The 14448-nt window shown below is 33.9% G+C and overlaps 1 protein-coding gene across 5 annotated transcripts in view; it reads left to right on the top strand.

Annotated features, from left to right (window-relative positions):
* ALCAM (activated leukocyte cell adhesion molecule) overlaps positions 1–13849 on the top strand; it is a 207132-nt gene extending 193283 nt beyond the window's left edge. For 3 of the 5 annotated variants that reach the window (XM_073231710.1, XM_036998695.2, XM_036998694.2), the window contains 2 exons: positions 8842–8925; positions 13735–13849. In XM_073231710.1, the coding sequence (XP_073087811.1) occupies positions 8842–8925; positions 13735–13822 (172 nt within the window). In that variant the 3' untranslated portion in view covers positions 13823–13849. The remainder of the gene's footprint in view (positions 1–8841; positions 8926–13734) is intronic. The other 2 variants (XM_036998697.2, XM_036998696.2) reach the window with 1 other exon arrangement.
* Positions 13850–14448: the final 599 nt, after the last annotated feature.

The raw sequence follows: 14448 nt of genomic DNA, 5'->3' as shown, positions 1-14448 counted from the left end.
ATGCTATCTAATTTTGGTTTTAACTTGCATTTCCCTGAAACCTAATGATTTTAAGCTCCGTGTACTTACTGATCATCTTTTTCATGCAATGACTACCCAAATCTTTTGCCTATGATTTACTGGTATTTGTCTTTGTGTGATTGATAGGAGTTCTTTACCTATTCTTTTTTAAGTCCTCTGTTATATATACTTTTCAATATTTTGTCTCTGTGGCTTGATTTTTCCTTTTCTTAATGCTACTTTTTGATGACCAAAGGTTTTTAATTTTAATAAAGAACAGCTAACCAATTTTTTCCTATTATGTTTAGTGATTTTTGTCTCCACTTAACAAAATCTTTTCTTAACCCAAAGTGACAAAGATATTTTTCTTTTCTAGAAACTATAGTTTTAACTTTTACATTCAAGGAAATCATATACATCTAAAATTTGTGTGTGAATATTAAGGTGGTTTATTTGTTGATTTGTTTTTTGCTTTTGTTATGTATGTATAATTTATTAAGTCATTGCAGCACCATTTGTTTACTTTCTTTTGGCCATGATATATTTTTCATAATAATAATGATGATGATATAAGTCTTTCAACTTTGATGTTCTGCTTGTGTTAGCATTTTTACTTCTTTGCATTTCCATATAATTAGAGAATTGTTAATTTCTACCACAAATTTTTTTTAAAGTTTTGTGGGATCATTGTTGTTTTGAGTTTATAGATCAACTTGGGTAGATTTGACATCTCAAAAATATTTACTCTTCCAATAAACTAACATTATACATCTCTATTTAAATATTTTCCATTTTACTTAGCAATATTTCATTGAGTTTACTGTAGACATTTGGCATATTAAATTTATTATCATGTATTTTACAGCTATTATAAATGCAATTATTTTTTATTCCATTTTTTACAGTAGCATATGAAAACATTAATTTTTTGTTGCTGTTGAAATGTATACAACCATCTTCCTAAAGTCACTTGTTAGTTCTGTTAGTTTTTTGTGGATCCCTTAAGATTTCTGTGTAAACAGTCATTTCATCTGTAAATAGAGATAATTATACTTCCTCTCTTCCATTCTGTGTGCTTTTTCTTTTTCTACCTTCAATACAATGTGGAAAAGGACTGTTGAGAGCAGAAATCTCTGTTGCCAGTCTTAGAGAAGGAACTGTTCAGTATTTGCCATTATGTACAATATTAGCTATACATGTTTCATTTATGCCTGCCTACCCAGAGTTGGCCAAACTGCAGGGGTAAGAGTACAGTCCTCTAGACTGCCAAGCTTGTGCAAGACTTTTGATCCCAGATGCAAGGAATTAGGGTCCAAATACAAAGTTAGAGGGAAGAGTCCACATAAGACCCCCTCATTTCTGATACCAAGTCAAGTTGAGGTTTCCCAAAACCATTCTCAGATTTGATGATTTACTAGAAATACTCATAGAACTCACTGAAACCTATTATACTCACAGTTATGTTCACTACAAGTAAGGGATACATTAACATTGGCCAAGGGAATAGATGTATAGAGCAGAGGCTGAAAGGGTTCCAAATGTGAAGTTGCCTTTGTCTTCAGGGACATGTAACTCCATCGGCATTGATGTGTGGCAAAAGCACGGAGTATTTTCAATCTGAGAAGCTCACCTGAGCTTTGGTATCTAGAGTTTCTACTGAAGCTCATCATGCAGGTGTGACTGATTAACTAATAGTCCATATGGTTGAACTCAGTCTCCAGTCTCTCCCGTCCTGGAAGTCAGGCTAATTATCACATGGCCCCAAGCCTTACCCAGAACCGTATGGTTGCTCCTTTCAGATGTGGCCAGTCCCCATCTTAAAACTATTGGTTGTGGATGGTCCTATCCTGAGACATCTTCTCAGCATAAACTATCAGGTGTGATCCAAGAGGTTCGTCATGAATAAAAAAGCAACTCCTGACACTCAGAAATTCTATTTAGGTTACCTCCCAGGAACTGAAGACAAAGGTCAAATTCCTAACTACACCATGTCCATAAACAGGTCGAAGAAATTTTTTAATATCCTAGATTACTTAGAGTTTTTAATCATAAATCATTGTTAAATTTTAAGTGCTCTTTCTAAATCTATATTGCATTACATTACATGCACATTATTACCACAAATAACCGTATTGTTTTCTCATATTATTCTTATAAAATAAATTATATTAACTGATTACAGAATGCCAGTCTTGCATTCCTAGAATAAATCCCACTCTATTATTGGGTATCGTAACTTTTATGTATTGCATAATTTTTATAATGGGTGCTATTTACCAACGTTTTATATAGGAAAGTTTTCTCTACATTCACAAGGAATGTTGATCTGTAATATTCTTTTCTCGCAATATCTATGTCCGATTTTGGTACTAGTGTAGTGTGGACTTAATAATTAAGTAATTTTATTATGTGTTGGAGAGAATCCCATCCTCTTCTTTAACTGAGTTTGTTACTTCCTTAAGTGTTTGATATAATTCAATGATAAAACAACCTGGATCTGGAGTTTTCTTTACAAGAACTTCCTTTTAAAACAAAACTTGCAAATTTAATTTATTTAATAGATATAAGGTTGCTTCTTCTTAAATAAATTTTGTTACATTTTTGAAGGAAAATGTCCATTTCATTTTTGTGAAAAGAAAAAGTAGTTACCTATAAATTCCCTTACTCCTTTTTGCCTGTGGATTCCGTAGGGTTAACACTTCTTTGTTTCCTAATGTTGTTGATTTGTAGTTTGTTCCTTTATCATACCCAGTCTTTTTTTTTTTTTTAATTTTTTTTTTGAGAGGGCATCTCTCATATTTATCGATCAAATGGTTGTTAACAACAATAAAATTCTGTATAGGGGAGTCAATGCTCAATGCACAATCATCAATCCACCCCCAGCCTAATTCTCGTCAGTCTCCAATCTTCTGAAGCATAATGAACAAGTTCTTACATGGTGAACAAATTCTTACATAGTGAATAAATTCTTACCTGGTGAACAGTACAAGGGCAGTCATCACAGAAACTTTCAGTTTTGATCACGCATTATGAACTATAAACAATCAGGTCAAATATGAATATTCATTTGATTTTTTTTTTTCCAGAGTATCAGGTTCACTATGACCCCATATTTCTTTTTTTTTTTTTTTTTTGAGAGGGCATCTCTCATATTTATTGATCAAATGGTTGTTAACAACAATAAAATTCAGTATAGGGGGGTCAGCGCTCAATGTACAATCATTAATCCATCTCAAGCCTAATTCTCGTCAGTCTCCAATCTTCTGAAGCATAATGAACAAGTTCTTACATGGTGAACGAATTCTTACATAGTGAATAAATTCTTACATGGTGAACAGTACAAGGGCAGTCATCACAGAAACTTTCGGTTTTGATCATGCATTATGACCTATAAACAATCAGATCAAATATGAATATTCGTTTGATTTTTGTACTTGATTTATATGTTGATCCCACATTTCTCCTATTATTATTATTATTTTTATTTTTAATAAAATGCTGAAGTGGTAGGTAGATTCAAGATAAAAGTAGAAAACATAGTTTAGTGCTGTAAGAAGGCAAATGTAGATGATCAGATGATCAGGTGTGTGCCTATGGACTAAGTATTAATCCAGGCTAGACAAGGGCATCAAGACATCCACGGATGCAGAAGATTTCTCTCAAAGCAGGGGGGGTGAGGTTCTGAGCCTCACCTCTGTTGATCCCCAAATTCTCACCTGATGGCCCCCCTGTGACTGTGCCTGTCTTCGGTTGTTCCTCCCTTGAGGAATCTTACCCGTCTCTGGCTAACCAGTCATCTTCCGGGGCCATACAGGGAAATGTAAAATTGGTAAGTGAGAGAGAAGCCATATTGTTTGAAAAGGTTAGCTTTTTACTTCTTTGCAGATTTATGCCCTGTGGCTTCTATGCCCAGCACTTGTCTCGAGGTATCTTTACCACCTGGAGGAATTATGATACTCGGTAAATTCGATATGAGGCACGAATTCTGTTTAAGGGTTGTAATTAGGAAGAAAGAAGAAAAGCTATAGATGTAGCATATGGAAGGAAACATGGGAGGATTGATTATTTCTTTGACATATCTTCTTGTAGAGTACCTTAAGTATGTATAGGTTTTAAACAACTAACTAATTTGCACACACATATAACATAATAGGAATACGGTGACATAAACAAAGCAAATCTATAATTACCATCCATCTCCAGTGAAGCCAAGAAAACCATTTAGGCACCCTAGGCATTTGTGAAAATTTGTCTATGATATGATGGATATTGTCCAACTGTACTTGAACAGTCTGAGAGAAATCAAACAAATTAAAGCAGCCCATTTTTGGGATCTGTTCACATCCCATATGTTCTTTTAACCGTAGATAGTCTATAGTCATAAGATTTTGGAGTGCTACAACTTGCACCCCTCCCAACTCCTGGTTGAGTTCCAACAGTACAGATCCGGTCAAATTCATTGTCTCACTGTATGCACATGCCAGCCTAGACATCTCCCTCCTCATTCCTATGGCAAGTCCAGGAGACGGTGGGCTGGATGCAGCCACAACCGCAGCATCGTCCAGATCCCTGTGGAGGCTTTTTGATGATCATCCCCCGGCACGAGTCCTCCAGAGAGTGCTGATGCCGGAAGCTCCTCCTCATATCGTATCTTAGTTCATTTTCTGGGTATCCAAGCTAGGCCTTGATCTTCTGCATAGAAACAAACAGACCCTTTGCCCACACTTTGACATGCCCTCTATACCACTGTGCAGAACTCATTGGAGGTCAGCACACAGTAACTGCTTTATTTTTATTTTTTTTTTATTAAAAGAAAGGAATATTATCAGAAAAGAGTACCTCCATAGCTGATCATCTGACACCCTTTAAGTGATCAACATTAAGGATATTTAAAGCATGTGTTGATCTTTGATTTACCAATAGTTTTATCCTATCAAGGAGTAATCCCCCTTTTCTTTCTTTCTTTCTTTCTTTTTTTTTTTAATCTTTAATCTACACTTACATGAAGAATACTATGTTTACTATGCTCTCCCCTATATCAGGCCCCCCCTAACAACCACATTACAGTTACTGTCCATCAGCTTAGCAAAATGTAGAGTCACTACTTGTCCTCTCTGTGTTGTGCAGCCCACCCTCCCCTTTCTCCCTCCCCCCCATGCATGCTAATCTTAATACCCCCTTCTTCTTCCCCCCCCCTTATCCCTCCCTGCCCACCCATCCTCCCCAGTTCCTTTCCCTTTGGTACCTGTTAGTCCATTTTTGGGTTCTGTAATTCCGCTGCTGTTTTGTTCCTTCAGTTTTTCCTTTGTTCCTATACTCCTCAGATGAGTGAAAACATTTGGTATTTCTCTTTCTTCGCTTGGCTTATTTCACTGAGCATAATACTCTCCAGCTCCATCCATGTTGCTGCAAATTGTTGGATTTTTCCACTTCTTATGGCTGAGTAGTATTCCATTGTGTATATCTACCACATCTTCTTTATCCATTCATCTACCGATGGACATTTAGGTTGCTTCCAATTCTTGGCTATTGTAAATAGTGCTGCGATAAACATAGGGGTGCATCTGTCTTTCTCAAACTTGATTGCTGCGTTCTTAGGATAAATTCCTAGGAGTGGAATTCCTGGGTCAAATGGTAGGTCTGTTTTGAGCATTTTAATGAACCTCCATACTGCTTTCCACAATCATACCCAGTCTTTTTAAGGGAGCTATCAATTCTTAATGATTTTCAGGAACTAATTTTTTGCTTTATTTTTATTTCTATTATTCATTTTCAATGTTAATTACTTTTGCTCTTATTATTACTGTTTTCTTTCTTTTAGTAGTATAAGTTGCTCTTTTTTCTCTAAGTTCATAAAGTAAATAAAAAATTTAGATTAGTGATGTTAGCCTTTCTTTTTATAACACAAGCATTTAAACTATAAATTTCACTCTCAGCACTTTGTTAGCTGTTTTTCACAAATTACTATGTGTTGTATTTTCATATTCATTCAGTTTAAAATATTTAGAAATTCCCCTTGATTTTTCCTCTTTGGAGTCATGTAACTAGAATTGTATTAAATTCCAAACATTTCTTATTTAATTCTGTTTTGTTAAGATAACCTATTAAGTAAGGTTCAGTCTTTGAAATGCATTATAGTTCATTTTCTTGCTTGCTTTTTGGCTGCACATTCAAGTACACAGTACTTCCTGGTGGATGTTACATGGGCACATGTGAAAAACAAATGATTTGGTGCTTTATGGGTACAGGGATCTATAGCTATATGTTAGCTTAAAGTTTGTTTAAAGCTTCTTATCCTTACAGATTTTTTTAAATTATAGGAAACACTTCACATATGATGCAAGAAGTTTGTACTAGAGTTTAGCCTAGTACTAGTTACTTCATCATGATCATGCATACTGAATTTTGATCCATTTATCCTATTAGCTATTGAAGTGGAGTGTTAAATTCTCTAAATAAGATTGTGTATTTGTCTATTATTTCTCCCTTTAGTTCTATCAGTTTTTTAATGCTTTCATTAGGAACATATACTTAACAATCATAATGACTTCCTTACATATTACACTTGTTATAATTAAATAACTACGTTTATTGCATTGCTGTAATATTTCTTACATTGAATTTTACATTGTCTAATATTAATATAGCCATACTGTTTTCATATACTTAATGTCTACATGTATATATTCTTCTATCCCTTTATTTATAAGACTGATCAAACTATGACTCTCAGGCTGCTGAGATGAAGGGTTAGAGCAAAAACCATACAGCCTGCCCAACTAAAATATTTACTATGTGGACCATTCAGAATAAAAATTTTCCCCTGGGAACAGAGCATTGAGTTGTTTTGCTTACATGCATAGTAGCGTCTGACAATATCTATCTTTTAATTGGAGGATTTTGCCAAGTTATGTTTAATTATTGATATAGTTACATTTAAGACCACCATCTCCCTATTTGTTATCTAGTTGTCCTGTCTTCTCTTCTTGCTTTCTTTTGAGTTACTTAAGTAAGTCTTAGTATTACATTTTAATTGCTCTACTCGCCTTTTAATTATACCTCTTTGTATTTTATCGTGGTTATTCTAGGGGTTACAATAAGAACTCCTAATTTGTAACCATCTACTCATGTAATAATCTAAAAACCTTGAAACATTAAAATTTTATTTAACCTCCTCCATATAATTGTAGTGTGAGGTTTATAATATATGCAGTTGTAATGCATATGGTAACAATAGCAAAAAGAATAGAGGAAGTTAAATGAAGTTATAACAGTTCAAGGGTCATATATATAATGCTATGTATATATAGCATCAAACCATTGTCTTTGTAAAAAATTTTAAACAGTATTTCTACTTTACCACATATATACAGTTTCTATTTATTGTTTCTTATATATCTGAGTTTCCATCTAGTGTCATTTCCCTTCAACTGAGAACTTCCCTTAATGCTTCTTTTTGCACAGGTTTCCTAGGGATGGTTTCTCCCAGTTTTCTTTCATTCAATTTAATATGTCTTATTTTGCCTTTACTTAAAATGTCTTTCTACTGGACATAAAATTTTGGGTTGAGAGATTTTTCTTTCAGAATTTTAAAGATGTTAATTATCTTTGATAAGCACTTTTTCTTGATGAGACACATCAACTCTTATTCATGTCATTCATCCCTTGAACAAATTTACTCCCAAGTCCTTTTCTTTGAATATGTTTTTAATTAGTTTGATTATGACATACTTAGGTGTATTTTTCTTTTTATCATTATTTCTTGGGGATTTCTGAGCTTTTTGTATCTGCAAGTTAATGGACATCACCAAATCTGGGAATTTTTCATTTTTTCTTCAAATATATTTTCTGTCCCTTTCTCTTTAGGTTCTTCTGCAGGAACTCCAATTACACATACATTAGACTGCTTGATATTTTCCTACAGGTCACTGAGGATCTGCTTTTTTTCCCCTATCATCTTTATGTCTTTTTTTCAGAATATTCAGTTTATATCTTTTGTCCTTAAGTTCACTGAGGCTTTCTTCGGCTACCTCCAATCTGATGGTAAGACAGTGAATAGTGAATTGTTCATTTCCAATATTGCAGTTTTAAGGTGTAGAATTATTTTTGTTTACATTTTTTGTGCTGAGATTTATATCTGTTCTCTCATGTTACCATATTTTTCTTTAAGACATGGAACATGTAATATAATAACTAATTTTAAGTTTTTGCCTACTATTTCCAAAGTCTGTGTCATCCAAGGACATTCTCTGGACTTTGTGTACATTCTTCTATTCTTCATGGTCATATATACATATACATATATATATGTGTGTGTGTGTGTGTGTGTGTGTGTGTACATATATGTTAAATTTTTAATTATATACTAGTCCTTTTTAAAATTATTACAATATGTTATAGAGATTATAGTTTTGGTTATGTTTTTCTAAAAATATGGATTCTTTTTCTAGCAAATAATTTGATTACTACCTAATTTCCTTGATCTTATGAAGGTTACTTACTTTTTATATGACACAGCTATCTTAGGGTGAATGCTGGATCTTGGCCCATAATCTTTACTTGGCTTTTCTGAGATTTTAATAGAAAGACTGATATGTTTTCCATGGAATTCTGGCTTGGTGAGTTTCAACTCCAGACTTTACCAGTGTGGGTAGGAGCTAAAATCCATGTCAGGTTTTTAGGCTCTTCAGCTGTTGCTTTCTGATGGGCTATATGAAATTTCTCCCGCGTATTCACAACTTAGAAATCATCCAAGGAGTTTATTGTAGCTTACACACAAATTTGAGGCCCTCACCACTCTGTGGCTATCTACTTTCTGAGATTTCCCCCCTTTACTTCCAGCTTTTGTTCTCCGTATAGCCTCTGCTTCTCCAGTTGGAAGATGCCCTCAAAAGAAAACCCATGTAAACGTAGATCTCCCCCATTGTGAGTCAAATTCTCTTCATTTTCTATTTTCCTTTTTTTACTCTCAAGTACAGTCAAATAGTTCATTCTGTGTTTTCATGAGAGTCTATAATTGTTATAAATGTAAGGATTAACTGAACACAAGTTTTTTAAAAATTACTAGTACCAGAACTTCTTATAGTCCATGCTTTATTTTAAAGTTGTGAAATCATTATGTCTTCAACCTTAAGGTAATTTCATTTCCATACCAGTCAAGGCAGGTTAAAAAAAATTGAAAGTAAAAAATTGATTTACTACATTACTTTATTTTATAAATTTAATTTAGTTAAAAAACATATGCCTACAAAGCATTGACTCTTTCATCTGTCACTCTAGAGGCTCCAAACAAGTTGGAATTTTCATTCATATTTTGAAATAGTAGTTAATAAAGTGAGTTTGAAAGAGAGAGAAAGAGAAATAGTGAAAGGAGAAGTAGAGATAGAGGGAATGGAAGAAAAATTAGAGCAGTGAGAGAATGCAAGGAGAGTAAGGCAGGAAAGAAGAGGCTTTGAGAATAGTGTGGCTTTCCTTGATTATTAACCACAATATCGTCCTAATTCATAGAAATTATAGTTATTAGTATATATTGGAATATAGTTAGGAGCTATTTAAGTAATCAAGGTACATGCTTTTGCATATAATTCTGTGCAATTTTACCTGAAAATATTAGAGCAATATATCACTCAAGTTCTGTCATTTCAATATAGTATTCTTTCTCTTTTATCTATTTGTGAAAAGGCAGCTAGGTGTATATGCACTTCATATTGGTGAACACTAATATCATAAGTAATAGTAGAAGGAAATATGAACTGTGATAAGGTCAGTTCAGTTCAGTAAAAGAAGTGTTTTTTGGATACCTACCATATTCTGTCAATGTGTTATGTGCTGTGGGTAAAATGGAAATAAAACAAGGTCCTTATTCTTAAGGAACTTTTACTCAAATCCAGAGACTATAACGATTGTATCTTGATGTGTCATGAGACAGATGGCTAGAGATCTGGGTGGAGACCTCCAAAGGGAAGAGCTGGGTTTCTCTATATTTAGGAGTTGAAAGTAAGGCATACCACAATCTTGATCAGAAGCGTGAGAGGGCCATGCTTTAGGAATAGAAATAATCTAGAGGTGGACTGAGTCTTATTAAAGCTGTAAGTGAGCCTCAACCTAGCTCAAGCCCTGCTTGAATTGCAGTCATCGGCCTTTCACCCTATCTGCTTAACAGAGGAAAGGAGAGCCTTATCTGGTGGAAAAGAGCATTGTATGGAATCCGTATAGTTAATTTATACATGGTGATACATAAAATATAAAGGACTAGATATGCAAAGAGTCAAGAAAAGTGCACTCAATAACAAAAAAAAAAGCAGACCTGTGCATGATTTGGAGTTGTAGTTAACACAGGACATAAAGATAACTATAAATAATATATTGAAAGTGAAAGAAAAGATGGTCAAAGGAGATGAATGGAAAAATCATTCAAATGTATTTTAAAATAAAATAGACATTTTAGGCTTGAAAAATATAATATTAAAAAATAAGTCTGGTGAATGAATAAAAGCAGATTGGCCACAGAACACCAAACAAGTTAAATTGGAATATGGATCAATAGAAAACACCCAGATAGAAGTAGAGAGGAAAAAAGAGTACATAAAACACATAGGAACATAAGAGACTAAGAGACACATAGGATACACGCAAGAGTTCTAACCTATGTGTAAGTGAAATCCTAGAAGGAACAAGAATGCCCATCACCAATAGAATAGATGAATAAATCACAATTTGTTCACCCAATGACAAGCTTTACAGCAAAGAGAATAAACAACCTACAACTACATGCAACACTATATATGAATCTCACAAACATAAGATTGGGTTTAAATTGATGGCAGACAGAAATGAGTACATGTGATATGATCCCATTTATATACAGATTACAAGAACAGGTAAAATTATTCAGAGTTCAGGATTGTGATAACCTTTGAGGAAGTGGTAGTGACTAGAAGGGAGTATAATGGGGGTATTATGTTCTGGGTCTGCAACTGTTCTGTTCCTTGAGCTGGGTGCTGGTTACATTCATACATAAAGTTGTTCAAAACTCATTGAATAATACTCTTTTGATAGGTATATTATCTTGCATGGATATTATTCCTCAATAAAACAATTTGCTGAGGATTCACAGATTTATAGAAAGTTTTGGCTTTTTAAGAAGTCCTTAGAGAGCATTCTAATCCACCACCCCTCATGTTTTATTGTTGGAGTTACTAAGACTTTATTAGTTATTGTTTAAGTAACTTATTTAGCAAAAAAGACTAGACCTCAAATCATCTGTGATACATATAATGTAGATGTTATCTATATCTGTTTTATTTATCTAGATGCCATCTATTTTATTCTTCCATTGGCTTGGAAAATTTACATAAAGAAGTTGTCATTCACTATGATGTACCATTTTAGTACAATATAGAAAATATGTGATAATATGATATAACTCAAGAAATAACCTCAAATGTACAAATGATTTCAAACATGCTTTCGTTTATATTTTAAAATACCTGTCTTGTAAACTATTATCACATGTTATAGGACTTAGTCATGTTGGCAATTTGAGATTGTTCTACTGCCTAATGAATAGATTTGGAAGTCTGTCCTTTAGGTTAAACTAAGAATTTTTAAATCACAAATTAAATTAAACTTATGATAAATATAATGAATGTCCCAGTTTGAATAAGCCATATGTCTTTATCTCACTTGGACACCGATCATACTACTACCCTTTTGCTAGTAAAGTTGTGATTCTTAGCAAATGATTTAAGGAATTCAATTTAAAGCATCAAAATACTTTTAGGGAAAAATGGAATTTTCTGCCCCAGCTTCCTTAACCAAGAGACACATCTGAGACTATATAATTTATTAAAAGTAGAGGTACTTCTAGGGATTATATGGCAACAATAATTTGAAGTGCTGTATCATTAGAGTTCTCCTGATGTGCTTGTAACAGGGAGAGAGGAAGGGAGTTCAAGAAGGAAAAGAGGCAGGGTGGAGGGAAGGAGAACAGCACATGGGACCCTCTTGAAAATACAATTATGATTGCTCCTGAGAGGTCACATGACCAAGGAATTCAGCAGTATGGTTAAGAAAACCTGATTTCAGCTCTTAAAGGATAAAACCTAGGCTGGTGTAACCATAGCAGCCACCAGGGGAATGGTTTTCAAACTTCATCATAAGCAGGACCACCAGGAAGTTTGTTTATCATACATTGCAGGTCCTATGCCTAGAGTTTCTGTTTCCATAGTTCTGTTGTGGGGCCTCAAAATTTGCACTTCTGTTGAATTCCTGGGGGACACTGATGCTGCTGGAGTAGGACCTTAACATTAGAGCTGTTTTAGATTCTGCCACTGATGCCAGTCTTTCTTTTTTTTATTTTTAATTTATTTTTTATTGAAGTATCTTTGATGTACAATCTTGTATTGGTTTCAGATGTACAACACAGTGGTTCAACAGTTACCCATATTAACTCCTCACCGCCACTAGTGTGGTTACTGTCAGCATAGAAAGATGTTACAGAATCATTGACTATATTCTTCATGTTGTACTACCATCCCCATGACCAACTTATATTATGATTGAGAATTTTTGTGCCCCCTCATCTCTCTCACCCTCCTCACACACCCAGCCCAGCCCCTCCCCCATGGTAACCACTAGCCACTTCTCAGTGTCTATGAGTCTACTGCTGCTTTGTTCATTCTGTTTTATTTGTTCTTATATTCCACAGGTAAGTAAAATCATATGGTATTTGTCTTTCTCTGCCTGGCTTATTTCACTGAGCATAATACCCTCTAGATCCATCCATGTTGTTGCAAATGACAGGATTTCTTTTCTTTTTATCGCTGAATTGTGTATATGTACCACATCATCTTTATCCATTCATCTATTGATGGACACTTAGGTTGCTTCCATATTGGCTATTTTAAATAATATAAATAAAATAATATAAATAAACATAGGGGCACGTATATCTTTTCAAATAAGGGATTTTGTTTTCTTCACATAAATTCCTAGAAGTGGAATTACTGGGTCAAGTGATATTTCTATTTTTATTTTTTTGAGGAACCTCCATACTGCTTTCTGCAACAGTTGTACTAATTTACATTCCCACAAATAGTGCAGGAGGGTTCCCTTTTCTCTACATCCTCACCAACATTTGTTATTTCTTGTCTTTTAGATAAGGGCCATTCTGACTGGTGTGAGGGGATATTTTGTTGTGGTTTTGATTTGCATTTCACTTGGGTCTCTTTCTAATCTTGCTTTTAATTTATTCAATAAGACAAAGTCCATGAACCAAGATACAGGGCATTGGCTCAACCTGGATGCATAATAGAGAATGCCAAAAGGGAAAAGCCCTGATGAAACTCCCTCAGAAAATTTTTGCAGAAAGTATTTGGCCAGAACAAAAATTTTGACTTTCAACTGATCATAATTACTTCCCAGAAAGTGGAGAAAAAACAACCCAGCCAAAAACACAATGTAACTAAGTATGTAGTCTGTGTTCAAAATGATTGATTTATTTTTGTCTTAGCATACATTTCATGCAGACCCCCTACCAAGGTAATGTCATTGGAACATGTTCTGTTACCAGTCACTGTTCACAGATGGAGAATTGTTCACCTGAGTGGTTCACCTGTATTAGATGTAAAACATTTGCTTTTTAAAGATACATTAATATGAACCCTAAAATTAAAAAAAAAAAGTTAAATATGTGTGTATCAATGTAATAATGTCTGTTTAATTCTCCTATAGGACTGCATCAAAACATGTAAACAAAGACCTTGGTAATCTGGAAGAAAACAAAAAGTTAGAGGAAAACAATCACAAAACAGAAGCCTAAGAGAGAAACTGTTGTAGTTGTGTCCAGGTGGGTAAATTGTGTGAGGTTTATAGAAATAATTTCCAAGACAGTATGAAACATTGTAAGAGATGAAAGGGAAAGCCTTGACATTTAAAATGCTTCATAATTGCAGCTTTCAAAACAGGAAAAGAGTTTTTCAAAAGGAAACTTTGATAACTCAGAAAGGTGTTCTCAGAAGAATATCTCAACAGTCTCTCCTTCCTCTGAAAAATAATCATTATCCTCTGAATAATTAAAGTACATTCTGAGATTTTTAACATTCTTAGCATTTTGTATTCTAAAGCCAAAAATTTTGCCAAGTGCAAAGAAGCTTAATTTTATAAATTGATATTTTGTTAGATAAGAGCTGATTCTAATACTTTAAATTTATTTTAAAAAGCAACAGTGAGAATTATTTTCAAATACAAAAATTTTAATCCAAGGACTTAATATACTTAAAAGTGTCAGTATATTTATACAGCCATCTCCCAAATCATTTTAATGAAAAATGAATGTGTGTGCATACACACATGTGTGCATGCATACACACATACTTTTGCAGATGGTGCATATATTATATATATGTGTGTGTATGTATCAATGCACATGTGTGTGTGTAAAATATA

Source organism: Manis javanica, chromosome 3, assembly GCF_040802235.1.
Source record: "Manis javanica isolate MJ-LG chromosome 3, MJ_LKY, whole genome shotgun sequence".
Classification (NCBI taxonomy): Eukaryota; Metazoa; Chordata; class Mammalia; order Pholidota; family Manidae; genus Manis; species Manis javanica.
This window is presented reverse-complemented; position numbering and strand designations above follow the sequence as displayed.